Source organism: Melozone crissalis, unplaced genomic scaffold, assembly GCF_028551555.1.
Source record: "Melozone crissalis strain CALT ecotype California unplaced genomic scaffold, PUWL_Pcris_2 ptg000027l_1, whole genome shotgun sequence".
NCBI lineage: Eukaryota > Metazoa > Chordata > Aves > Passeriformes > Passerellidae > Melozone > Melozone crissalis.
In genome coordinates, this window is record NW_026535805.1 from 71,220,706 (window position 1) to 71,238,210 (window position 17,505).

Below are 17,505 nucleotides of genomic sequence, written 5' to 3' on the forward strand. Positions count from 1 at the left end.
TGCACATTCCATTTTGCTTTGAGTAGTCCTGGAATAACCATCTAGAACATGTTCTCCCATTGTGCATGACAGGGACAGAACAAGGTTTCATTCTCAGAGTCTCTACCTGCAGCTGCAGCACTGAAAAAAAATCTCAGGCCAGATTTTCATCTGCTGTGAACTGACAGAACTGTAGTGAAGAAACTGAGTTGTGGCAACACTGTGGGAGCATGGCTTATCATCTAGTGACAGTACAAGACAAATGTCAGTTCTACAGTTACTGTGAGAGAACAACTAGAGCTTTTCTTGGAACTTTTTTACTATGAACAAAACTTATTTCATATTCTGTTTGATTTACTTTCTTACCTCAAAATATGCAGCATTTTCTCTCAAATGTTGTTCAACACAGTGGCAGAGCTGCAGAATCCAGCTCCATTGTGTCTGCATCGCAGCTCTATATGCCTTTAAGGAAGAGAGATATATTCTATAAGTGGAAATGAAAACGAAAACTTCCATACCTTTACAGAATTTAGGAAACACAAAAGTAATGCAGCAAACACAAACAACTAAAACCTGACCACCTCAGCTCCCGAGAGATTCCCCTAGTCTAGGCTCATCTAGAATTCTGTGCACCTATTTACTCAATCACAACAGCTGGAGCCTGTCCTGGATACAACTGGTAAATTGCAGGAGCCCAGAACACCCAGCTGGGATCGGTAAATGGCAGGAGGAGCCCTGAACACCCAGCAGAGATCGGTACATTGCAGGAGGAGCCCTGAGCACCCAGCTGAGATCGGTAAATGGCAGAAGGAGCCCTGAGCACCCAGCTGGGATCGGTAAATTGCAGGAGGAGCCCTGAGCATCCAGCTGAGATCGGTAAATGGCAGGAGGAGCCCTGAACACCCAGCTGGGATCGGTAAATTGCCGGAGCCCTGAACACCCAGCTGGGATCGGTAAATTGCCGGAGCCCTGAACACCCAGCTGGGATCGGTAAATTGCCGGAGCCCTGAACACCCAGCTGGGATCCCCCCCCGCCCGGGCCGATCCCGGTTTGGGGCCCCCGAGGAGCCGCGCCGCCTCGCCAGCAGGGGGCGCTCCTGCCCTTGGGAAGTCCCCCCAATCCCGGGGTCCGGACTGCGGTCACCCCCCGTCCCAAACAGCTTTTCCATTGTCTTCCAGGAATTCCAAACTGATGCATTAATGCATATATTGTTCTGCAGAAAAGGATGATTTTTTAGAGAGTATTTTTATAAATATCCCAGTATAGCATCATTGGAGACAGCATAACCTGCACAGTCATGGTGACAGCGATGGCCTGGTTTTGTAACAGGCATCCCCAGTGCGGTTTCACACTACACCAGTAAGAGCCCATTAGAACAGCTCATACTTTTCAAGAACAGAATTGCCCACATTACAAAAAAAAGTAATTTATTATTCAAAGTAGATATCCTGAGAAGGAAGGAAAGGAGGGGTTTTCTTCATGTTTCCCATTTTTGCAAATGTAAACTAGCAGAGCTGAAGAACAATAAAAATGCATTCTCTGACTTTTTTTATTCTTGTATAATAAATCAGCTTTTTATTGTTTCAGTTTTTACCACTCACTGTCTGTATCTACTCTTTCCTTGAATGTCTACAAGGAAAAGTGTTTTACATTCTCCTTTGAAAACCTGTTATGACCCTACGACAGCTACAATAAATTTTTCTGTAAATTGTTTACACATATAACATAGAACTAGATTCAAGCCTGAAGTAAATCATATCACCTGGTCAGATTTTTACCATCCAAACAAGTTTCATAATTAACTGACAAGTGAGTTATGAAACCCACCCTAAATCATATTAGGAACCTGCACATTCAGTAAGTGACGACAAAGGCTCTTACTGAAATTTCTTTCAATCCAACAAGAAAGAAACCACATAAGGACTGTTCTGTGCCCTCAGTCTGTCAATGCAATTTGTATCAACAGCTCTACAAGTTGTATGACCAGAAACATCTCTACAGACCAATTAATTTTAGAGTTTCAGGAGATTTCATCTAAGCAATCCAAGGTGTAACCATAACTTTAAAAAGTGGTTTTGCTTTTTGGAAACTGGAAGATAAATACAATAGAGATGCTGAAGAGGACATTTTAGAAGGCCCCCTTAATTTAGAGTCTTGTTTAATTTTCTCTAAATTTGCCTTCTTTTCCCCCTTTTCCCCCGAAACTCAGCTCTTTTAAATCCCAAAACTTTTCTTGTTTTGGTGCTGGTTTTACTAACTTACCTCAATGGTTAGCCTGGCTGGGTGGTTTTCAAGAAGCAATTGCTCAGCTATTTCTTGTACTGATTTAATAACTTCTTCTTTTTCATCAAGTTCTCTCATTAATTCCTATTTCAGACCAAAAAAAAGTTTTAGAACTCTATCTAATTAATAAAGATCATTTAATAATTCCCCCTGGATTATATTAGCAATACATACTGCATGATATTCCTTTTTTCTTGTTATATTGGGGTTTCTTTCACTCCAGTCATACGCAACCTCTTCCTCTTCTTTTTCATTCAGCCATATCAACTCTCTAGTAGCACGAGACACAAAATTGTGAAGAGTATCTAGATGTCTTTCCTGATTTCTTGATGTGTTCTTTAGTAAAAGGAAAAGAAAAAGATTTAAAAGAATCAGAATTTAAAGCTCATCCCTTATCAGAAATTATGCACACTGAAAAGCTGAACATGGTTAACTTACCAAGAGTTTTGAATACTGACTCTCCAGTTTGTGCAGTTTTTCTGCATAACTGAGTTTAAGAGGGGCAGTCATTTGGATCTGCATTTGGTATATGAGATCAAAGACAATAAAAAGGTTAGATATGTTAAACCATTAGATCTTCTGATTTCATCATAAGTCATGTAGAGAACAGAAATAAAGGTAAGATTGTGAAATCCAAGCACAGTTCTGAAATTCAACACTAGTTTATGGGTCACCCAGTAAGAAAGCAATCAAAGAAATAAAGAATATGGTGCGGTACCTCACTGATTTTAGCTTCTTTAAGGCTGGATTCAAATTCCTCAATAGCTTTGTGGACATTTTTGTGATTTTCCAAATGGCTTTCAACACTTGGTAAATCTGAACCCCATTCTACTCGATCAAGTTGAACCTTACAAACAGGAAGAAAAGATTAGCCATGACCTATAAAAAGTAAATAATTAAAAGTGGACTGTTTCTGCAAAAATTGCTACCTGCATTTCTTCCACCCAGCTCAACAGGTCCTGGACAAACTTCATGTTCACCTCCTCTTCTGTCAAATTCTGATCCACGAAAGCCGATTTCATGAGAGGTTTTCTGATTTGCATCAGTTTGAGCGTTTGCAGAGCGCCGCTGTCGGCCCCCGTCACGTAGCTCTGAATTAACCGCGGCGGGATGCCCGGCGGGTAGGCGGGCGTCACGGCCGGGGTCAGCCTGGAGCTCAGGCCTGACGAGAGGCCAGATGTCAAAGTAGGTGTTAAACCCTGTGTCATTGCAGCATTTAATTCAGGCGTTAGGTTTGTTGTAAATCCTGAGTTTAAGCTTTCTGTTATTCCTGATATCATCAGCTTTGTCTGCTCCGTGGTCAGCGCGTGCCCCTTGCTGTACACGGAAGAGCACTCGGTCCGCAGGGCCATCAGGTCATCACGAAGTTTTGCAACTCTATTCAATTAGAATTAAAAAACCCCAATGAATGCTTATGATTAAGGTTTATCATGATCAACTGAATAGTGATATGAACTCACGTTATCTCTCACACTTTAGTTGCGCTTAAATATTATAAGCAAATATTTTATTCGAAATTACAGGGAATATCAGCTTATAGTTCTGTACAGAAAATAAATGCAGAAATCAGGCAAAGTCTGAAAAAATGGTTATAGGCACTAACATGCACCATACACAAATCCAGGGAACAATCAGCAAACCAGAAATCTTACAAGACACTACATGTTGGGGTAGATCAAACACCTCAGTTCACTGCCAAGGAGTTATGCACTTCATCTCAATCAGTCCAGGGATGAATCCCAAAAAAAACTTTGGAGCCACTTCTTCATAAAACAGAATTATACAGTTTAAAAGCTTCTTTCTGCCAACACTGTACACCGTGCCATGCACAACCTAATGTTACTCCACTTACTACCTGTTAATACATCTACAGCTGTCTCCAGAATCTCATCTCCGTTTAAAAAAATCAAAGTTAGTAAATTCTAAATGTATTTTGCATGCAATAAAAAAACTAACATCTTCACACAGAGATATCTGGTAAATATTAAATCATGTGCAGGGATTGACTTCATTTTCATAAATAAGTAAAATATCTCCTGTTGTCTTCAACATTTGTGGGCAATGCACCCACCAGAATATGTGATATTTGGGTACCCAGTGACACACCATGAAGTTTAAGTATAGTTATAAAGAACTGAAATTTTTTTCCATATAGGGAATCCATATTTGGGACATTTACTTATTCACATAAACATACTGTAAAGTACCTTTGAACAAGCTGGTCTGCTTGATAGTATTTTCCATCAATAAGAATTTGGGCATCAATCACTTGCTGGCGGAGAAGATTCTCAGATTCAAGAAGATACCCAGCTATCTCTGCCTCATGCTGGAACTGGAGCCCTGACTCCAATCTCTTGGTGTCCTTAATAAAGAAGAGAAAGTCATAAGCCTTGCAGCTAAAACCAAAAAGATATTAGCTCTAAGAATTATATCAAAAAAAAAAAAAAAGAAACTTATTCTTATCTTGAAACAATTGTGAAGCATTTAATTAACTACAGAACAAAAACAAATTTAACAAAACACACCCTAGGCAACTTGTGGTATTTTCTTGAAGAAATGCTACTTTCACAGTACAATGAAAATAAAAGTAGCAGCTATTAAGGTTGCCTTCACAAACCCTTAAGAAACTTTTGCCATTCAACTTTATAAATTTATGACTACAGACAAGTAAAATCCCTGACTGACTTACAGACTGCAGAGCATTCCGGGCAAGTATCAGTTTGTCCTCACAGCTCCGGCTGTCCCGCTGAATTCTGTTCGCAATTTGCTGCAGCATCTCCAACCTAGATGATGCCAAAGCATTTCAGGAAAATAAAGAAGTACTATGTTATTTTTATATTTACAATCATGCTGCATGACTTTAAAAACAAACAAATGAATCAACAGCATCTACCACAAAGCACAAAGGCATATGTCAAGTTACCTGTTCCCTTCTAAGGTTCCATTACCAAAGCTTATACAAGATTTAATCAGCGTGGGACCACAATTAACAGAAAGGAAATTCTCATTAGAGTCGACGCTGGTCCGAGTGCTCGTGCTGTTGCTAAACAGCGAATCACTGCTGTGATAGCTGTAACTACTGCTATTCATCTTTACATCCAGAGCACAGATCTTCTGGCTGTTTGCATTTGCTGAAAAATGAAGATAAAAGCCCTGCAAAATGTACAGCTTCTAGGGATGAAATTCCACTACTGACTTTTGAAACACCAAGACTCCTCCTTTATATAGGCTTCTGTATGCACATTTAAAACCCAGCAATTAATATTCTGCCAGCTCTTCAAAGGATTTTACCTGGGGCTATGTACGCTACCTTGCTTTTGGCTTCCCTACCTTGCATTAAGGCTTTGCAAGTACAGACTAGGCAGCAACAATGGGGCGTCTCTAGGAAACAGACACACCAAATATTTTATTGAAGTGTCACTAAATAACTATAAACCAAGTAAGAACTAAAAGAACTCTTTGTGGTGTCCCTCAGACTCTTCAATGGAAAGTTTCAAAAACGAGTGAAGTGAGAAATCCACACTGGACAGTGCAGTACAAATAACCTCCAGGCTGGTCTGACTCCTTTTCCTTCAAATAGAACTGCACAATAAAGCTGGGGGAGTATCAGGGTTAACCAGCTCAGTACAATATAAACTGGGACACCTATACACCATCCAACCTAATGTCATTCCTGCACTGTCCAAGCATGCATCTTCACTAACTGCCCTGTCCCACTACACTGTCCTCCTGAAAATTTCCCTTCATCTTCTTCCACATGCACAGCCAATTGCTTCCAGCTGTTTTGACCAGAAAATAAGTACGAAAAATCTGATCACTGCTTTCAAGTTTACTTTTTAACTCAGATTTTGGGCTGGGGTGATTTTTTCAGTATTTCACTGCCTGCTTTTAGGATTCCTGAACAACCACACCCATCCCATAAGGTGACTGTTTACGCAGCAGAGCTCTGCAAAGGCACAGACACACCCCTGCAGCAATGCCAAACTCTGCTAGTTTTGCAAACTAGAGCTCAGTTTGGCACTCTCCTCATTGGCACCATATTAATTTTGATCCCATATACCAATCTGGCCACACATTGTCTGTGTGGATACTTTGAGATGTATTCGACAGACTTTCAAGTAAAGTTTTATTATTCAACAGGTTTCAGTATTGGCTGAAGTCACATTTTTGCCACTATCAAATTTCATCCCAACAGCTGTATCAGCACCTCATAAGGATGAGATGCACTGGTAACCAGTGCAACAAACACAAATTACGTTCTTGTGTCCACATCAATCAATACTTTTAACTTGGTGACTAAGCCAGAGGCACTTAATGACAATTTCTCTCTCATTTTACAGTGAACATCACCTGTAGTGACTACCATCATATGACCTGTCACTAAATGTGTTTACCCTTCCTGAAATATGGGAAGGAAGTTAGGTTCATGTTTGTTTATCTGTGCTCAGACCATATAAAAAATAAAAATAAACTAATGTCATTTACACACATTCTCAACAAAGATAATCCAGCTTTCTGCAAGTATGAACAGAATTTCTATTGGTGAAGCCAGACACTGCTTTCAGCAGGTTGGGACAGATTAACCTACAAGACCTAGCAGGCTGTATTTCTGCTGCTGCTTTCCAGTGTTCTGCTCTGCATAAGAGGGAAAACTCAGTGTGGACAACTTCATATTCCTCTGCAGGAACTTGTTCCACAGTTGGGTGCTGTGAATCAACACCTCCTACTGGATCTGCCATTTCAGTCATGCTCTTGCTCTTGTAAGCATGACACATGTTTAATCAGTTCTGACTGGCTTTGTCCTCTGACTGAAATCTCTCTTGCTAAGGACTTCCTATACAATGGTCTGGATTCCTTACACCTAGTTTCAGGTACCTAAACCAGAGAGATAGGTCACCCTGTCATCACCAGAAAGTCAGCAACAAGATTCTCTAGGAAGTGATTCAGATCTTAGATGTCTCCTTTGGATGCATAAGGTCAAGCAGAATGAATCCAGACCCAGGTGTCTGTATCTATCCACAGGTAGAAGCCCCAAAAATCATTTAAGAGAGTTTTTAAATTAATTAATGGACAGGACCTGTATCTCCCACAGAAATTAAAAGGACATACCATTAAAAAACTGCTGTCAGACTGCATCAAGACTTTAATCATGTTTAATATGCCATCAGTGATGTAAAAAGTGTCCCACAGCCTACTCTCATGAAAGGCTACTATGCCTTTCCACATCTAAACACTTGGTGTGCTCTCAAGTACCACCAACTTTTTAAACTTCTACAATGCTGTGCACCAAGAAAAACACACATTTCATGTAAGGGATGAGGATGGTCCTTATATGAAATCAAGATGGAAGGAGACAGTGACGTGGTACAAACCCAGCTTTGACTAAGTGCACAAAGAAAGTGGTTATACATGTGCATAAGTGCTTTGATGATCTGAGGCCCAGATACTGTTCATCACAACCTTCTGAGCCCACCACAGTTGTTTATGTCTGGAATTGCCTCTAAGCAGGTAGAGACTTTCAGACCTTGAACAAAGACAGAAATGCTTGATCTAAAAAAATAATATGGACATTATCATAGAAGAAGATATTTACAACTTTCAATATGGGTTAAAACAACAGAAAATATATTAACAAAGCCTGTCAAATATTCACTAGCATACCTCTCCACTTCAGGCCTAAGGGTCTTCTCTCTTTCCAGCATGGCAATAATCAGCTTTCCCCATTCTTTCTCTATATCATTTGGATGGTAGCCTTGAGAAAGTTTGATGCGTCCAAATTCTATCCAGACCTTAAAAATTCATATGTACTTGTTATTTTCGGCCACAGAAAAGAAACTTCTATACATTTCAATGATGTTAAAACTTACCTCTAGCAGTTTATATAGATGTTTGATTTTTGATTTATCTGTCTCCTTCGGTGGAATTTCTGTTTCTTTAAATTGTAAATATTGATTATAAAGTGCCTACAGAAACATGAAAAATAACATCATGTTTTATTTGCAATGAATATAACCTTAGTCTACAAACCCTCTCCTAATACTCTTCACAAGCTTACCTTTATACTGTTCAACTAGAGTTCTACAAAAAACAATCAGTGACAAGGTAAAGATTTGATTTTGATTGTTTGTATGCTAGCAACATATTGATTATACTTTGAAAAGGTTAAGGAGCAGTACTGTTCTGCAGTTGACTTGACTGTATAAATCAACAAGCACGTCAGTTGTTCAAGTATGCTTTGAGTCAGTAAGATAAAGTGTAATTCCAGCAAGCAGTCTAAGCCACCACACCTCACCTTCAGTTCCACAGGATTATTGGGAAATGTTCTGTCAGACATTATCGTGACATGGTGTCTGATCCACTGCATGAGGTAGTTCACCATATTCTGATATTCAACCCATTTGACTTCAACATCCTGCCAAAGCAAAACCCAGATTACAGAAGAGGTGAAAATCATCAAGAACTCATTTCTGCGTCAGCTTTGAAGACTTCATGTATATAGAAAATAGATTTTGAAATCCTGCAATTCTGAAACAATATTTATTTGCTCTTTAAAGATCAGTTAAAGTTTTCAAATATATGATTTTGGTCTTCAGTTTTGATCCCAAATAATATAATAAACTGAAAACAAAATATTTTCTAGATTAATAAATTTCAAACTGGTAAGAGTCAGAGAGGCATTATTTATATATTTGCAACTGAAAAGTAAGAACTTTGACTCAATCTTTGTCCAAATCAGACACACTGTTTTCAGTTAAGCTCTTTGCACAAATAATTTCATGTCTATGACATGAAATAGCTAAGACTCTAAAACCTCCGATTAGAAAAACCATGTCAAAGAAAATTGTGACAGCAGTTCTATGGAAGATCTAGCTAACATTCTGGATCAGAAATTCAGAATTGTATTAATGTAGCTGACACACTACACAAGTGTTGTTTAGCTACTTACATTTGCACTGATGCCTTCACCACCTTCTGGTACTTTGGGAAATGCATCATAAAGTGATGACACATAAGTTATTACTGACTTCTCATCAGGTGAGGAAACATCAACATCTAAAAGAGCAAGACAGAACAGTGCTTTATCACATAGTTGTAACAATGCCCACAGCTACAACCTGCAGGCAGATTGGACTTTATTTTAGTGTTGGGGGTTTTGCAACAAAGCCATCAGTAGATCTCTTACCTTCAGGATCCAGAAGTCTGGCAACACCAAGTTTTTCTGCTACAAAAAAAGCATGTTCTAAATTTGCAAGGTTGCTTTGAACAGCAACGGTATTCATGTCTATCAGGTCCGGCCTGTCAAATAAAAACAGCAACACTTGATTACAATTCTTTACCAGTGTTAAATTACTGCTGTACTGGTAAATCAAACCATGGGCATGGATTGACACAGCAACAGAGTTTTCATTATAGAAGGATTTCACTAAAATCAGGTGAACAAGCTGAGACCACTGCTAACTGAGAAGCACAAGCAGCAGAAAACTACAACATTCTGTTCTTCATGTACAAGCTGGTTTCCAGCCATCCCTTGCATACACCTGTATTTTCTTATGCATATTTATTCATGTGCATTGACATTGTATTTCAACATCTTGTCCTTTCCACTGCTCTTGAGATTAAATTCACTTTTCTCTTCTACAGGAGGGAGTTACTTTCTACCGCCTTCACAAGTTTTCAGTCATTCTGCATCAAATTCTTCAGCATGTGTCAGAAGCCACACAGTAACAAAGATAGTCACAAAAACACCACTTCAGTATTTTCTGATGAGCTTTAAAGGGGTCTTCTGCAAACACATTTAAGCCCTGCTTTCAGATATACATTGGTGCCAATTCTCTTATAAGTAACTCTCAGTCCCGTGCACTTAAACCTCCACACCTTCATCCTGCTAAACTCCATTTCCAGCCACAATATGCTTGCTTTAATGGAATAATTGTCTTAAGCCAATCTTGCCTATAAATATTTTTAAGGCTCATAGTTATTATCCTGTATCAATTCTGTACCAGCATCACTACTTTAATGTTTTAAATTAATGTAAAACTTCAAAACTAATATTGCCCTTGATGTTTGCTATGTAGGAGTTGAGTTTTAGATCTTGTGATTCTTAGTGTGTTGCTCCTTGCCTCTTTCAGCACTTGGAATTCTCACAACTGTCCACCAAAAGGAAATAAGGAATTTTCAAACATGCTGAGTAAAGCTCAGCAGAAAAAAAACCAAAAGCTCATCTCACTGAACTCAACTAGAGCCACAAGGGTCTGAAACTTTTGCTTCTGAAATCCTACACTACTGAAAACTAGACTCACCATGAAAAAAATACCTAAAACACCAAACAAAAAAAATTGGTATACAACTAGCAGCAAACAACTCAGTTCTTAAATTTTCTCACTTTTGCTTCTAGAAAAACTATTTTCTTAGTTTTACCAAGTAGAAGTTTTAAATAATTGCAAGATACAGGAATAAAACTCTTAAATACAATTGTTCAAAATTAATGCTAACATTTCATTTGGCAGCACCATAAATTCCCTCAATAACAAAACAGCATTAACTTTGGGAAATTCAGTACAATCTTGACTTTGAACTGACTACAAGGGCACTGTAAAGAAAAATCTATTTCTTTTCAGCCATTTAGAATCACTGTGTTCCTTGTGCTCTTTTGAAGGCGAGTCTACAAGACAGATAATAACACTGCACCCATTATGCCTTGAAAGAACATTTAATAATAACAAAATGTAAGCAGTGCAATACAATCCTCCTGAGGCAGTGGGGCTTTCCACTTCCAATATGCTCAGTGGGAGCATGATCAAGCTCATGCTGCTCTCCTCTGAATTTCAGTGCAAGGAAAACAATGCAATGAAACCAATATCAGCTGTTGCTCTCAGCAGCACAGAAAATCCATGAAAAATAAAACACAATACTAGAAAAGAAAACTGAGCACCCCCATCTCCTGTTTCAGCCACAATAATAGAGATGGTATGAGTAATAAAGATTGCTTTAACAGCAGTTCTGACAAGAGAATCAGGTTTTTGTAAGTGTAACACTGTTGCTTAGGCTATTTTTTTCCTCCTGCCTTCTTTACATTTGTTTCACATTTGATAAAAATGTCCCAAGAATAATCTTGCACCGCCTGACTGCCAACTCTCAGAACATGAAAGAACATGTTGTAAAAGCCCTGACTATTCCCAGAAAATGAGCTGCAAGCTGCAGAGACACTAACATAATGATCTCATTAGAATAAAGCTTTCATTCAGTTGAAGAGGTAACATGGTTCTCACCGAGACACAGGTAATGAAATCAATAAAAACAACTGCTCTTCCATAATAAATCATTTTACATCAGTGTTGCAGCTTCACCACCCAGCTGAAGAAGAGCCTACTCTGTGAGATGCCTCCCCATCTTTTAAACACAATTTCCCATCCCTGAAATTCCTACCAGCATTGGATTATATTACAGCTCCCTTTAAGAACAAGGGAAAATTGCAATGAATACTAATACTGCTGTTTCCAGTTAATTATACACTTAGCACACAGTATACTGAACTAGATTAACTGGTCTATATTTATCTAAAGTCTTGGTCTATGAGAAAATACTACAGAAGATGGCATTCATGCCTGTCTTGGTAGTGCATGTCTTTGGTTCTTTAAAGCGGCCAGAAGGCTCCACAGCTGATGGAGAACGAGTCCACTGGTCGCTTATGAAAGGGAAAGGACAAGCATCATCACCTGAATGCAAAAGCACCTGGCCCGAGGCACAGAGATCATGCTGCCTGGGGCTGGGGCCTCCCCCTCTGCAGATCACCCTTTCCTCTTCACAAGTAATAGAGGGATGTTCTGCAAATCCACAGGGAAAGGAGTTTACCTCCCAGAGATCAGTAAAGGACTTTTTTAGCCTGAGAAAAGTGCATCCAAAAACATGGCTCATCATCCAAAAATCACTGATTGACATATTGTTCCTTTTGTTTAATAGTGGGGACTTTTTGCAATTTTAAATATAAGCAAATGCCATTTTTACTTGCTCTAAGGTTGCAGAGATACCTGTCCACTGACTCAAAATAACTGTTGAAATTGCAATTGTGATGAGTATCCTCTAATACATTAATTGCCATAGTTGAAGCAAACACTTTAATTTAAAAGCATTGTCCATCATGGGAAATATTCCCCTTTTTTTTAAGGCTATAGAGCAAATATATGAGTTTTGTAGAAGTTATTTGTAATGTATTATAAATATATTTTATACCAATTTGCATCGCATTATTAAGTAGTTCTATGCATAATCAAGACCAAATTAAACCAAATGCCTTTTAAGTAACATACAATGACTCTACCTTCTGTCATAATATTGTGAGTCATCTTATGGCAGATTTTTCAGTGGGCTGGGGCCTTGCCATGAAAACACACATAAACATCCCAAACACCAGTCAAGTTGGAACATTCCATGCAAAGAAGATGCTTCTGCTGCAGCCACACCTAAGTCAAGGGTTTGGCTTCCACATTAAGGGCCATTAATCATTTAATTTATTAAAAATCTGCTGCTGCCATTTCAGATCTTAGTGTAGGTGTTAGAAATTAGATACAATTTGTATCAGAAATTATGGGGAAAAAAGCATAAATAATACAACATGAATTAGGAAGCTAACAAAATTATGATAAATTCAAGAAAACAACACCTAGTACCACAAAGACAGGGAAGAGGGCAGTATCTGAATAGCAGTAGATATTTCTGGTCTGCAAAGACTCCTTGAAATCAGAGTTGTACATTATAAATAACATTAGGTACATGTAGATTTTCTCATTGCCAGAACTTAATACCTAGCAAAATAGTTTAAGATCCAAATTAGTATCTATAATATTTCCCATTAAAATAAAATATTATATTTGAACGGGACTTGATATCTCAAACCAGAAAAAGATGTTTAACCGAGCTTTATTTTCCCAGTCAATGACGAAGAAGTCACATCCTTCTCCTCATTCTTGTGGGATGACACTTGCACAAGTTACAACAATGTTAAGCTTTACTAAAACATATATATCAGAGTAATATTCCACATGAAAATTCTCTTAATGCATTCAGAAGGCTGAGAAGTCTAAAGTTATTTACATGAACCATCTAAACTGTTTAATCTCCACAATTCTTTCTCAGTCAAAACTCTGCATGCTGCCTGAGTAATAACCTGATATTAAAGGATATTTCATTCTTAGCTTATATTTAGTTGAAACACTAACATAGAGACTTTCAAGCAGAACTCAAAAAAACATGACTGAAGATGCAGAGTGAAGTGTACCACGTCACTACAGTCCAATTAGCTTTTCCACTGCTGTAATTGGAAAATGCTTACAGAAGTTAAACTTTTTTTTTCATTGTTCACAGAAAAATGAAAAGGACGGGTGTTGCATTGTTCACAGAAAAATGAGAAAGACTCATGCCTTTATTAGGAATGGAAGGATTACTAGAACAAATGAAAGACCACGCCAGAATACACAGTCATAGACAAAAATATTAAAAACAAACAAAAAAATCATCAATTCTAGAGATTTTGATTAATAATAGAAACATTGCAAAGCAAAAACAAAAATTCAAGCAAAACTGAAATTTTAGCTCTATCTTTTCAAATATGCATCTCCTGTTACTTTCCCAGGAACTCTATAAATGAGATGATGAAGCAAAATATATTATTTAACCTATATAATTAGACCTACCATTTGCCTATCTCTTAACAAAGTTATAAAAATACCAACGTGTTTACAGCCATTTATATGTAGAGTCACTGTTTTAGAACTTACTAAACAATTTATCCCCATATCAGGTAGAAATCTAAGCCCTGCTCAAAACAACTTGTCAAAGAACCTGCTTCAGAAAGACTGAGGCAACAACACAGTTGAAATGATGGCTGGACTTGAGCTCCCCCATACCATTCTTTGTGCCCCACACACTTTGCTTGGCTCCCCACATTTGCAGTGCTCACACACAGCCATGACCAGGAGAGCAAATCCCAGTGTCAGAGGTACCCTTTGCTAGTACATATGCCTGCCACATTTTCCTGGGTTTTTTTTCAGGGATAGTCTGACCACTTAGAGAAGAGGAGAGTTTCTGCTCAAGAATGTCAAGGAGGTTTGACTTTGTGGCATTAGGGAGGTACAGATCTCTTCCATCATCACAATTAAGGACCACCATGTGGACATACAGCACAAGGTCCTGTACCAGGTTCCCTGGTGTCAAAAACCCCATGCCAAGGAAAGGACATAAAATGTCAACTCTGAGTAAACACTATCTTCTATTACACCCCAGACTTCCCTCTCATTCAGAAGCTCTAGATTCACACATGATATGGTGATAAAAAAAGTTACCCCAATGCATCAAACCACTGGGTGAAGCTGAGCTGTGATGTCACTGAAGTTAGGCAACAGTTCAGAATTCAGAGAAAATCAAAGATTTCAATTATAAAACTGTCACTGTAGGAAAGCTTTATCCTTACAACTGTGATAAACAAAAAAGCATGCTGCTGCATGCAGCTCTGCATATTGTTTGTTCAAGTATGTGGCAAAATCTTTTCTAAATCTCCACAGGTCTCCAGCCTCAATTACATACTCTCTTAGTTTGATCATTGTGCCTTTTATCCTTTTTGGTTTGTCCTCTTCCATTGATATGACAGGAATGCCTGCACTACATGATTTTATGTGTCTCTATAGATTTCACTCAATGCCCCTTTATAAAGATGAACAAAAGCGCCTTTTTATTTCCTTGAGAGCTGAAAAATTCTCATGTGATCTGAACCCTTCAGCTCTCCTTTGCTTATTTCTTCATAATTTTTCATCTAAATTTTCAGATATGATGAATAAACCTGAAAAAAAACAATTGCAATGGACAGTATAACAAGGGCACACTATTTACAGATGCATGTCTATTCTTCAGACATCCCAACATATTACATCAAAACTTCCCATAGAAAAAGAATTAATATTTTAACTGCACTTAAAATAAGGAAAGCAAAAGCTGTCAGGTGCCCTAACATTAATTAATCCCCTAACAATATACAGAGCTAACTCAGGTAATTCCTTCTATTGTGCATGTCCTTGAATTGACAAGCACTGAATTTAACAAACCTAATGAAGCTGCCTGTCCTACCATTGTTAGCACTGCAAAACTTTACCTGAAACTTGCTATACCAATTAAAATTTAGGTAAATACACAATTGTGGCATTGCAATATCAAAGATCTTTTAGTTAAATGTGGAGTTCATCTTTAGCCATGCAAAACAAACCCTAATCACAACTTGGCAGTAAGTTTGCAATGCAGGTTTCAAACTCAGTACAAATATGAATGAAACTAGAAAGGATCTGTTAGTCCTTCCACTAGATTTAAAATCAGTTTTTACACTCTCTTAGTACTAAGAGCTGTTTCCATCATTACAAAACCAGTAATGGTACAGCAGCTTCAGCAATTTTTGGCTATGATAAAATTTAAATGGGAATAAGGCTCGTAACTCATCACCTCAACCCACACCACACAATCCACAAAAATAATCACAGTAATGGACTTTTCCTCTAACTGTGAATACCAAAAAGACCATGAAGAAACTCAAGTAAAATGTTTTTCTGTTCTGTATCCTGAGAATATACCCTCCAGACCACAGTAGTGGCTGCTTGACAGAATGGCTTCCCAGTGGGATAGATAGTACAGTTACCGATGAGGAAGAATGGTGAGGTACTGTAAAGAGTCAAACAATTTCCCAAAGGCTCCTTGTCCTGTCTTGGAGACAACCATTTCTCCAAGTGCCATAAATTTGCCAGAGGCATTCCCTGAAGACCAAACATTTCCCTATGTGATTTATCACTGGCACATATGCCCCCACTGCTCAGACACCACATCCTTTTGTGTTAAGACTTCTGACACCCTTAAGTGTCCTGGTCTTTGCTGATGCAAGACTACAAAACACGTGAACCCCCAATTAAAAAAACCTGGCCTTTCAATGCAAAGTGTTACTTTATGATTTATTCCCATTAAAATTACAAGAAAGCTTTGATTTCATCCCAGATTGGGGTTTTTTCTGAGTTACAGCAAAAACAAAGCTGTTATTCAGCTGCTACTTAGCAGTAGGATTCAGCACAATATACACAGAGATAATTTCAAGCCCAGGTCTGAAATTAATCAACCCAACTGACTGGAAGTCATCCATTTAATGCCCACTAAGGCTAACCACCACCACAATACAAGATGCTGAAATTGCAGGCATGCTTCTGGTACTATTTTAATACAGGCTTTACCAAGAGCCATCACAGAATTCTTTTGAGTACATCCAATTAAGCTCCAGGTTAGGTAACTTGCTATTTGTAAATCCATTAGAAATATACTCAGGCAAGTAATATTAAAAACATGTCAATATTTTTAAGCACCCTAAATGCAGTTTATGTTTTCCCAAATTGCCAATTCTCAACACCAAGTTCATTTATTCTACACAACAAATTCTGTTGAAAGTAGTAGGAACCACACCATGAGGTGCAACACAACCAAAGTCACATTTTCTTTCTCTTAAAGCTGGGTTACAAAAAAGTACAAGTCACAAAACAGCAAGCCAAAACCAGCAGAACCAACTAATCTCTTTATTTAAAACTTATCCCCTAGCATTTTAAGGCTTGACACTGTGTAATATTTAGTTTCTTTCTCATTCATTCCCCAAGGGTGCTCAACATGTTTCTGCAAATTGAGGCATCATTATCCCTCCCCTTAAGGAATGTATTCAAGTCAGTACCTGAGTGGTTGCAACATGTTTTAACATCAGAGGGATGCCACATGCACTGTTGGCCAGGAGCTAGTGTTCAACCAACTATATATACACAGCAAATCATCCTGGGTAAGGCTGAAACAGCTTGTTCCAAACCAGAGCAGTCATTTAGCAGGCATCAATCTAGCTTGCTCCATGCTATAGCACACTCAGAAAAACATCCACTGCGTAATTCTGAAAGCATACTGAGTTATGATAGCAACATTTCAAAAGCAAAGCACTTTAACCCTGGAAAATTTGTCTCACTTTATCTAGCATTTATGGACCTGTTACATTGCTGCTTCCTCTGGGAACACACTGCAGCTGCTATTCCTCTTCCTCCCACATGAAGCACCCCGTGTACATACACTTCCTCCATGCTGCATTCACTGTTTGCCTCTTTTGTCTGGGAGCAGTAGCCATCTCCTCACTCACTGTCTGCACTGAATGCAGCTTAAAACCACAGGCTTTGTATTTTTAAGGTGTCATT

General features: G+C 38.4%; 1 protein-coding gene across 7 annotated transcripts in view; it reads right to left on the reverse strand.

Annotated features, from left to right (window-relative positions):
- DST (dystonin) overlaps positions 1-17,505 on the reverse strand; it is a 290,047-nt gene that overhangs the window by 136,801 nt on the left and 135,741 nt on the right. For 6 of the 7 annotated variants that reach the window (XM_054279827.1, XM_054279824.1, XM_054279823.1 and 3 more), the window contains 13 exons: positions 9,447-9,559; positions 9,210-9,316; positions 8,556-8,675; positions 8,131-8,226; positions 7,925-8,052; positions 4,953-5,046; positions 4,471-4,625; positions 3,193-3,640; positions 2,982-3,110; positions 2,702-2,779; positions 2,438-2,599; positions 2,243-2,347; positions 346-441 (listed from right to left, as the gene is read on the reverse strand). In XM_054279827.1, the coding sequence (XP_054135802.1) occupies positions 346-441; positions 2,243-2,347; positions 2,438-2,599; positions 2,702-2,779; positions 2,982-3,110; positions 3,193-3,640; positions 4,471-4,625; positions 4,953-5,046; positions 7,925-8,052; positions 8,131-8,226; positions 8,556-8,675; positions 9,210-9,316; positions 9,447-9,559 (1,831 nt within the window). Of the gene's footprint in view, positions 1-345; positions 442-2,242; positions 2,348-2,437; positions 2,600-2,701; positions 2,780-2,981; positions 3,111-3,192; positions 3,641-4,470; positions 4,626-4,952; positions 5,047-5,186; positions 5,354-7,924; positions 8,053-8,130; positions 8,227-8,555; positions 8,676-9,209; positions 9,317-9,446; positions 9,560-17,505 lie in introns of those variants that run through there. The other variant, XM_054279826.1, reaches the window with a different exon arrangement.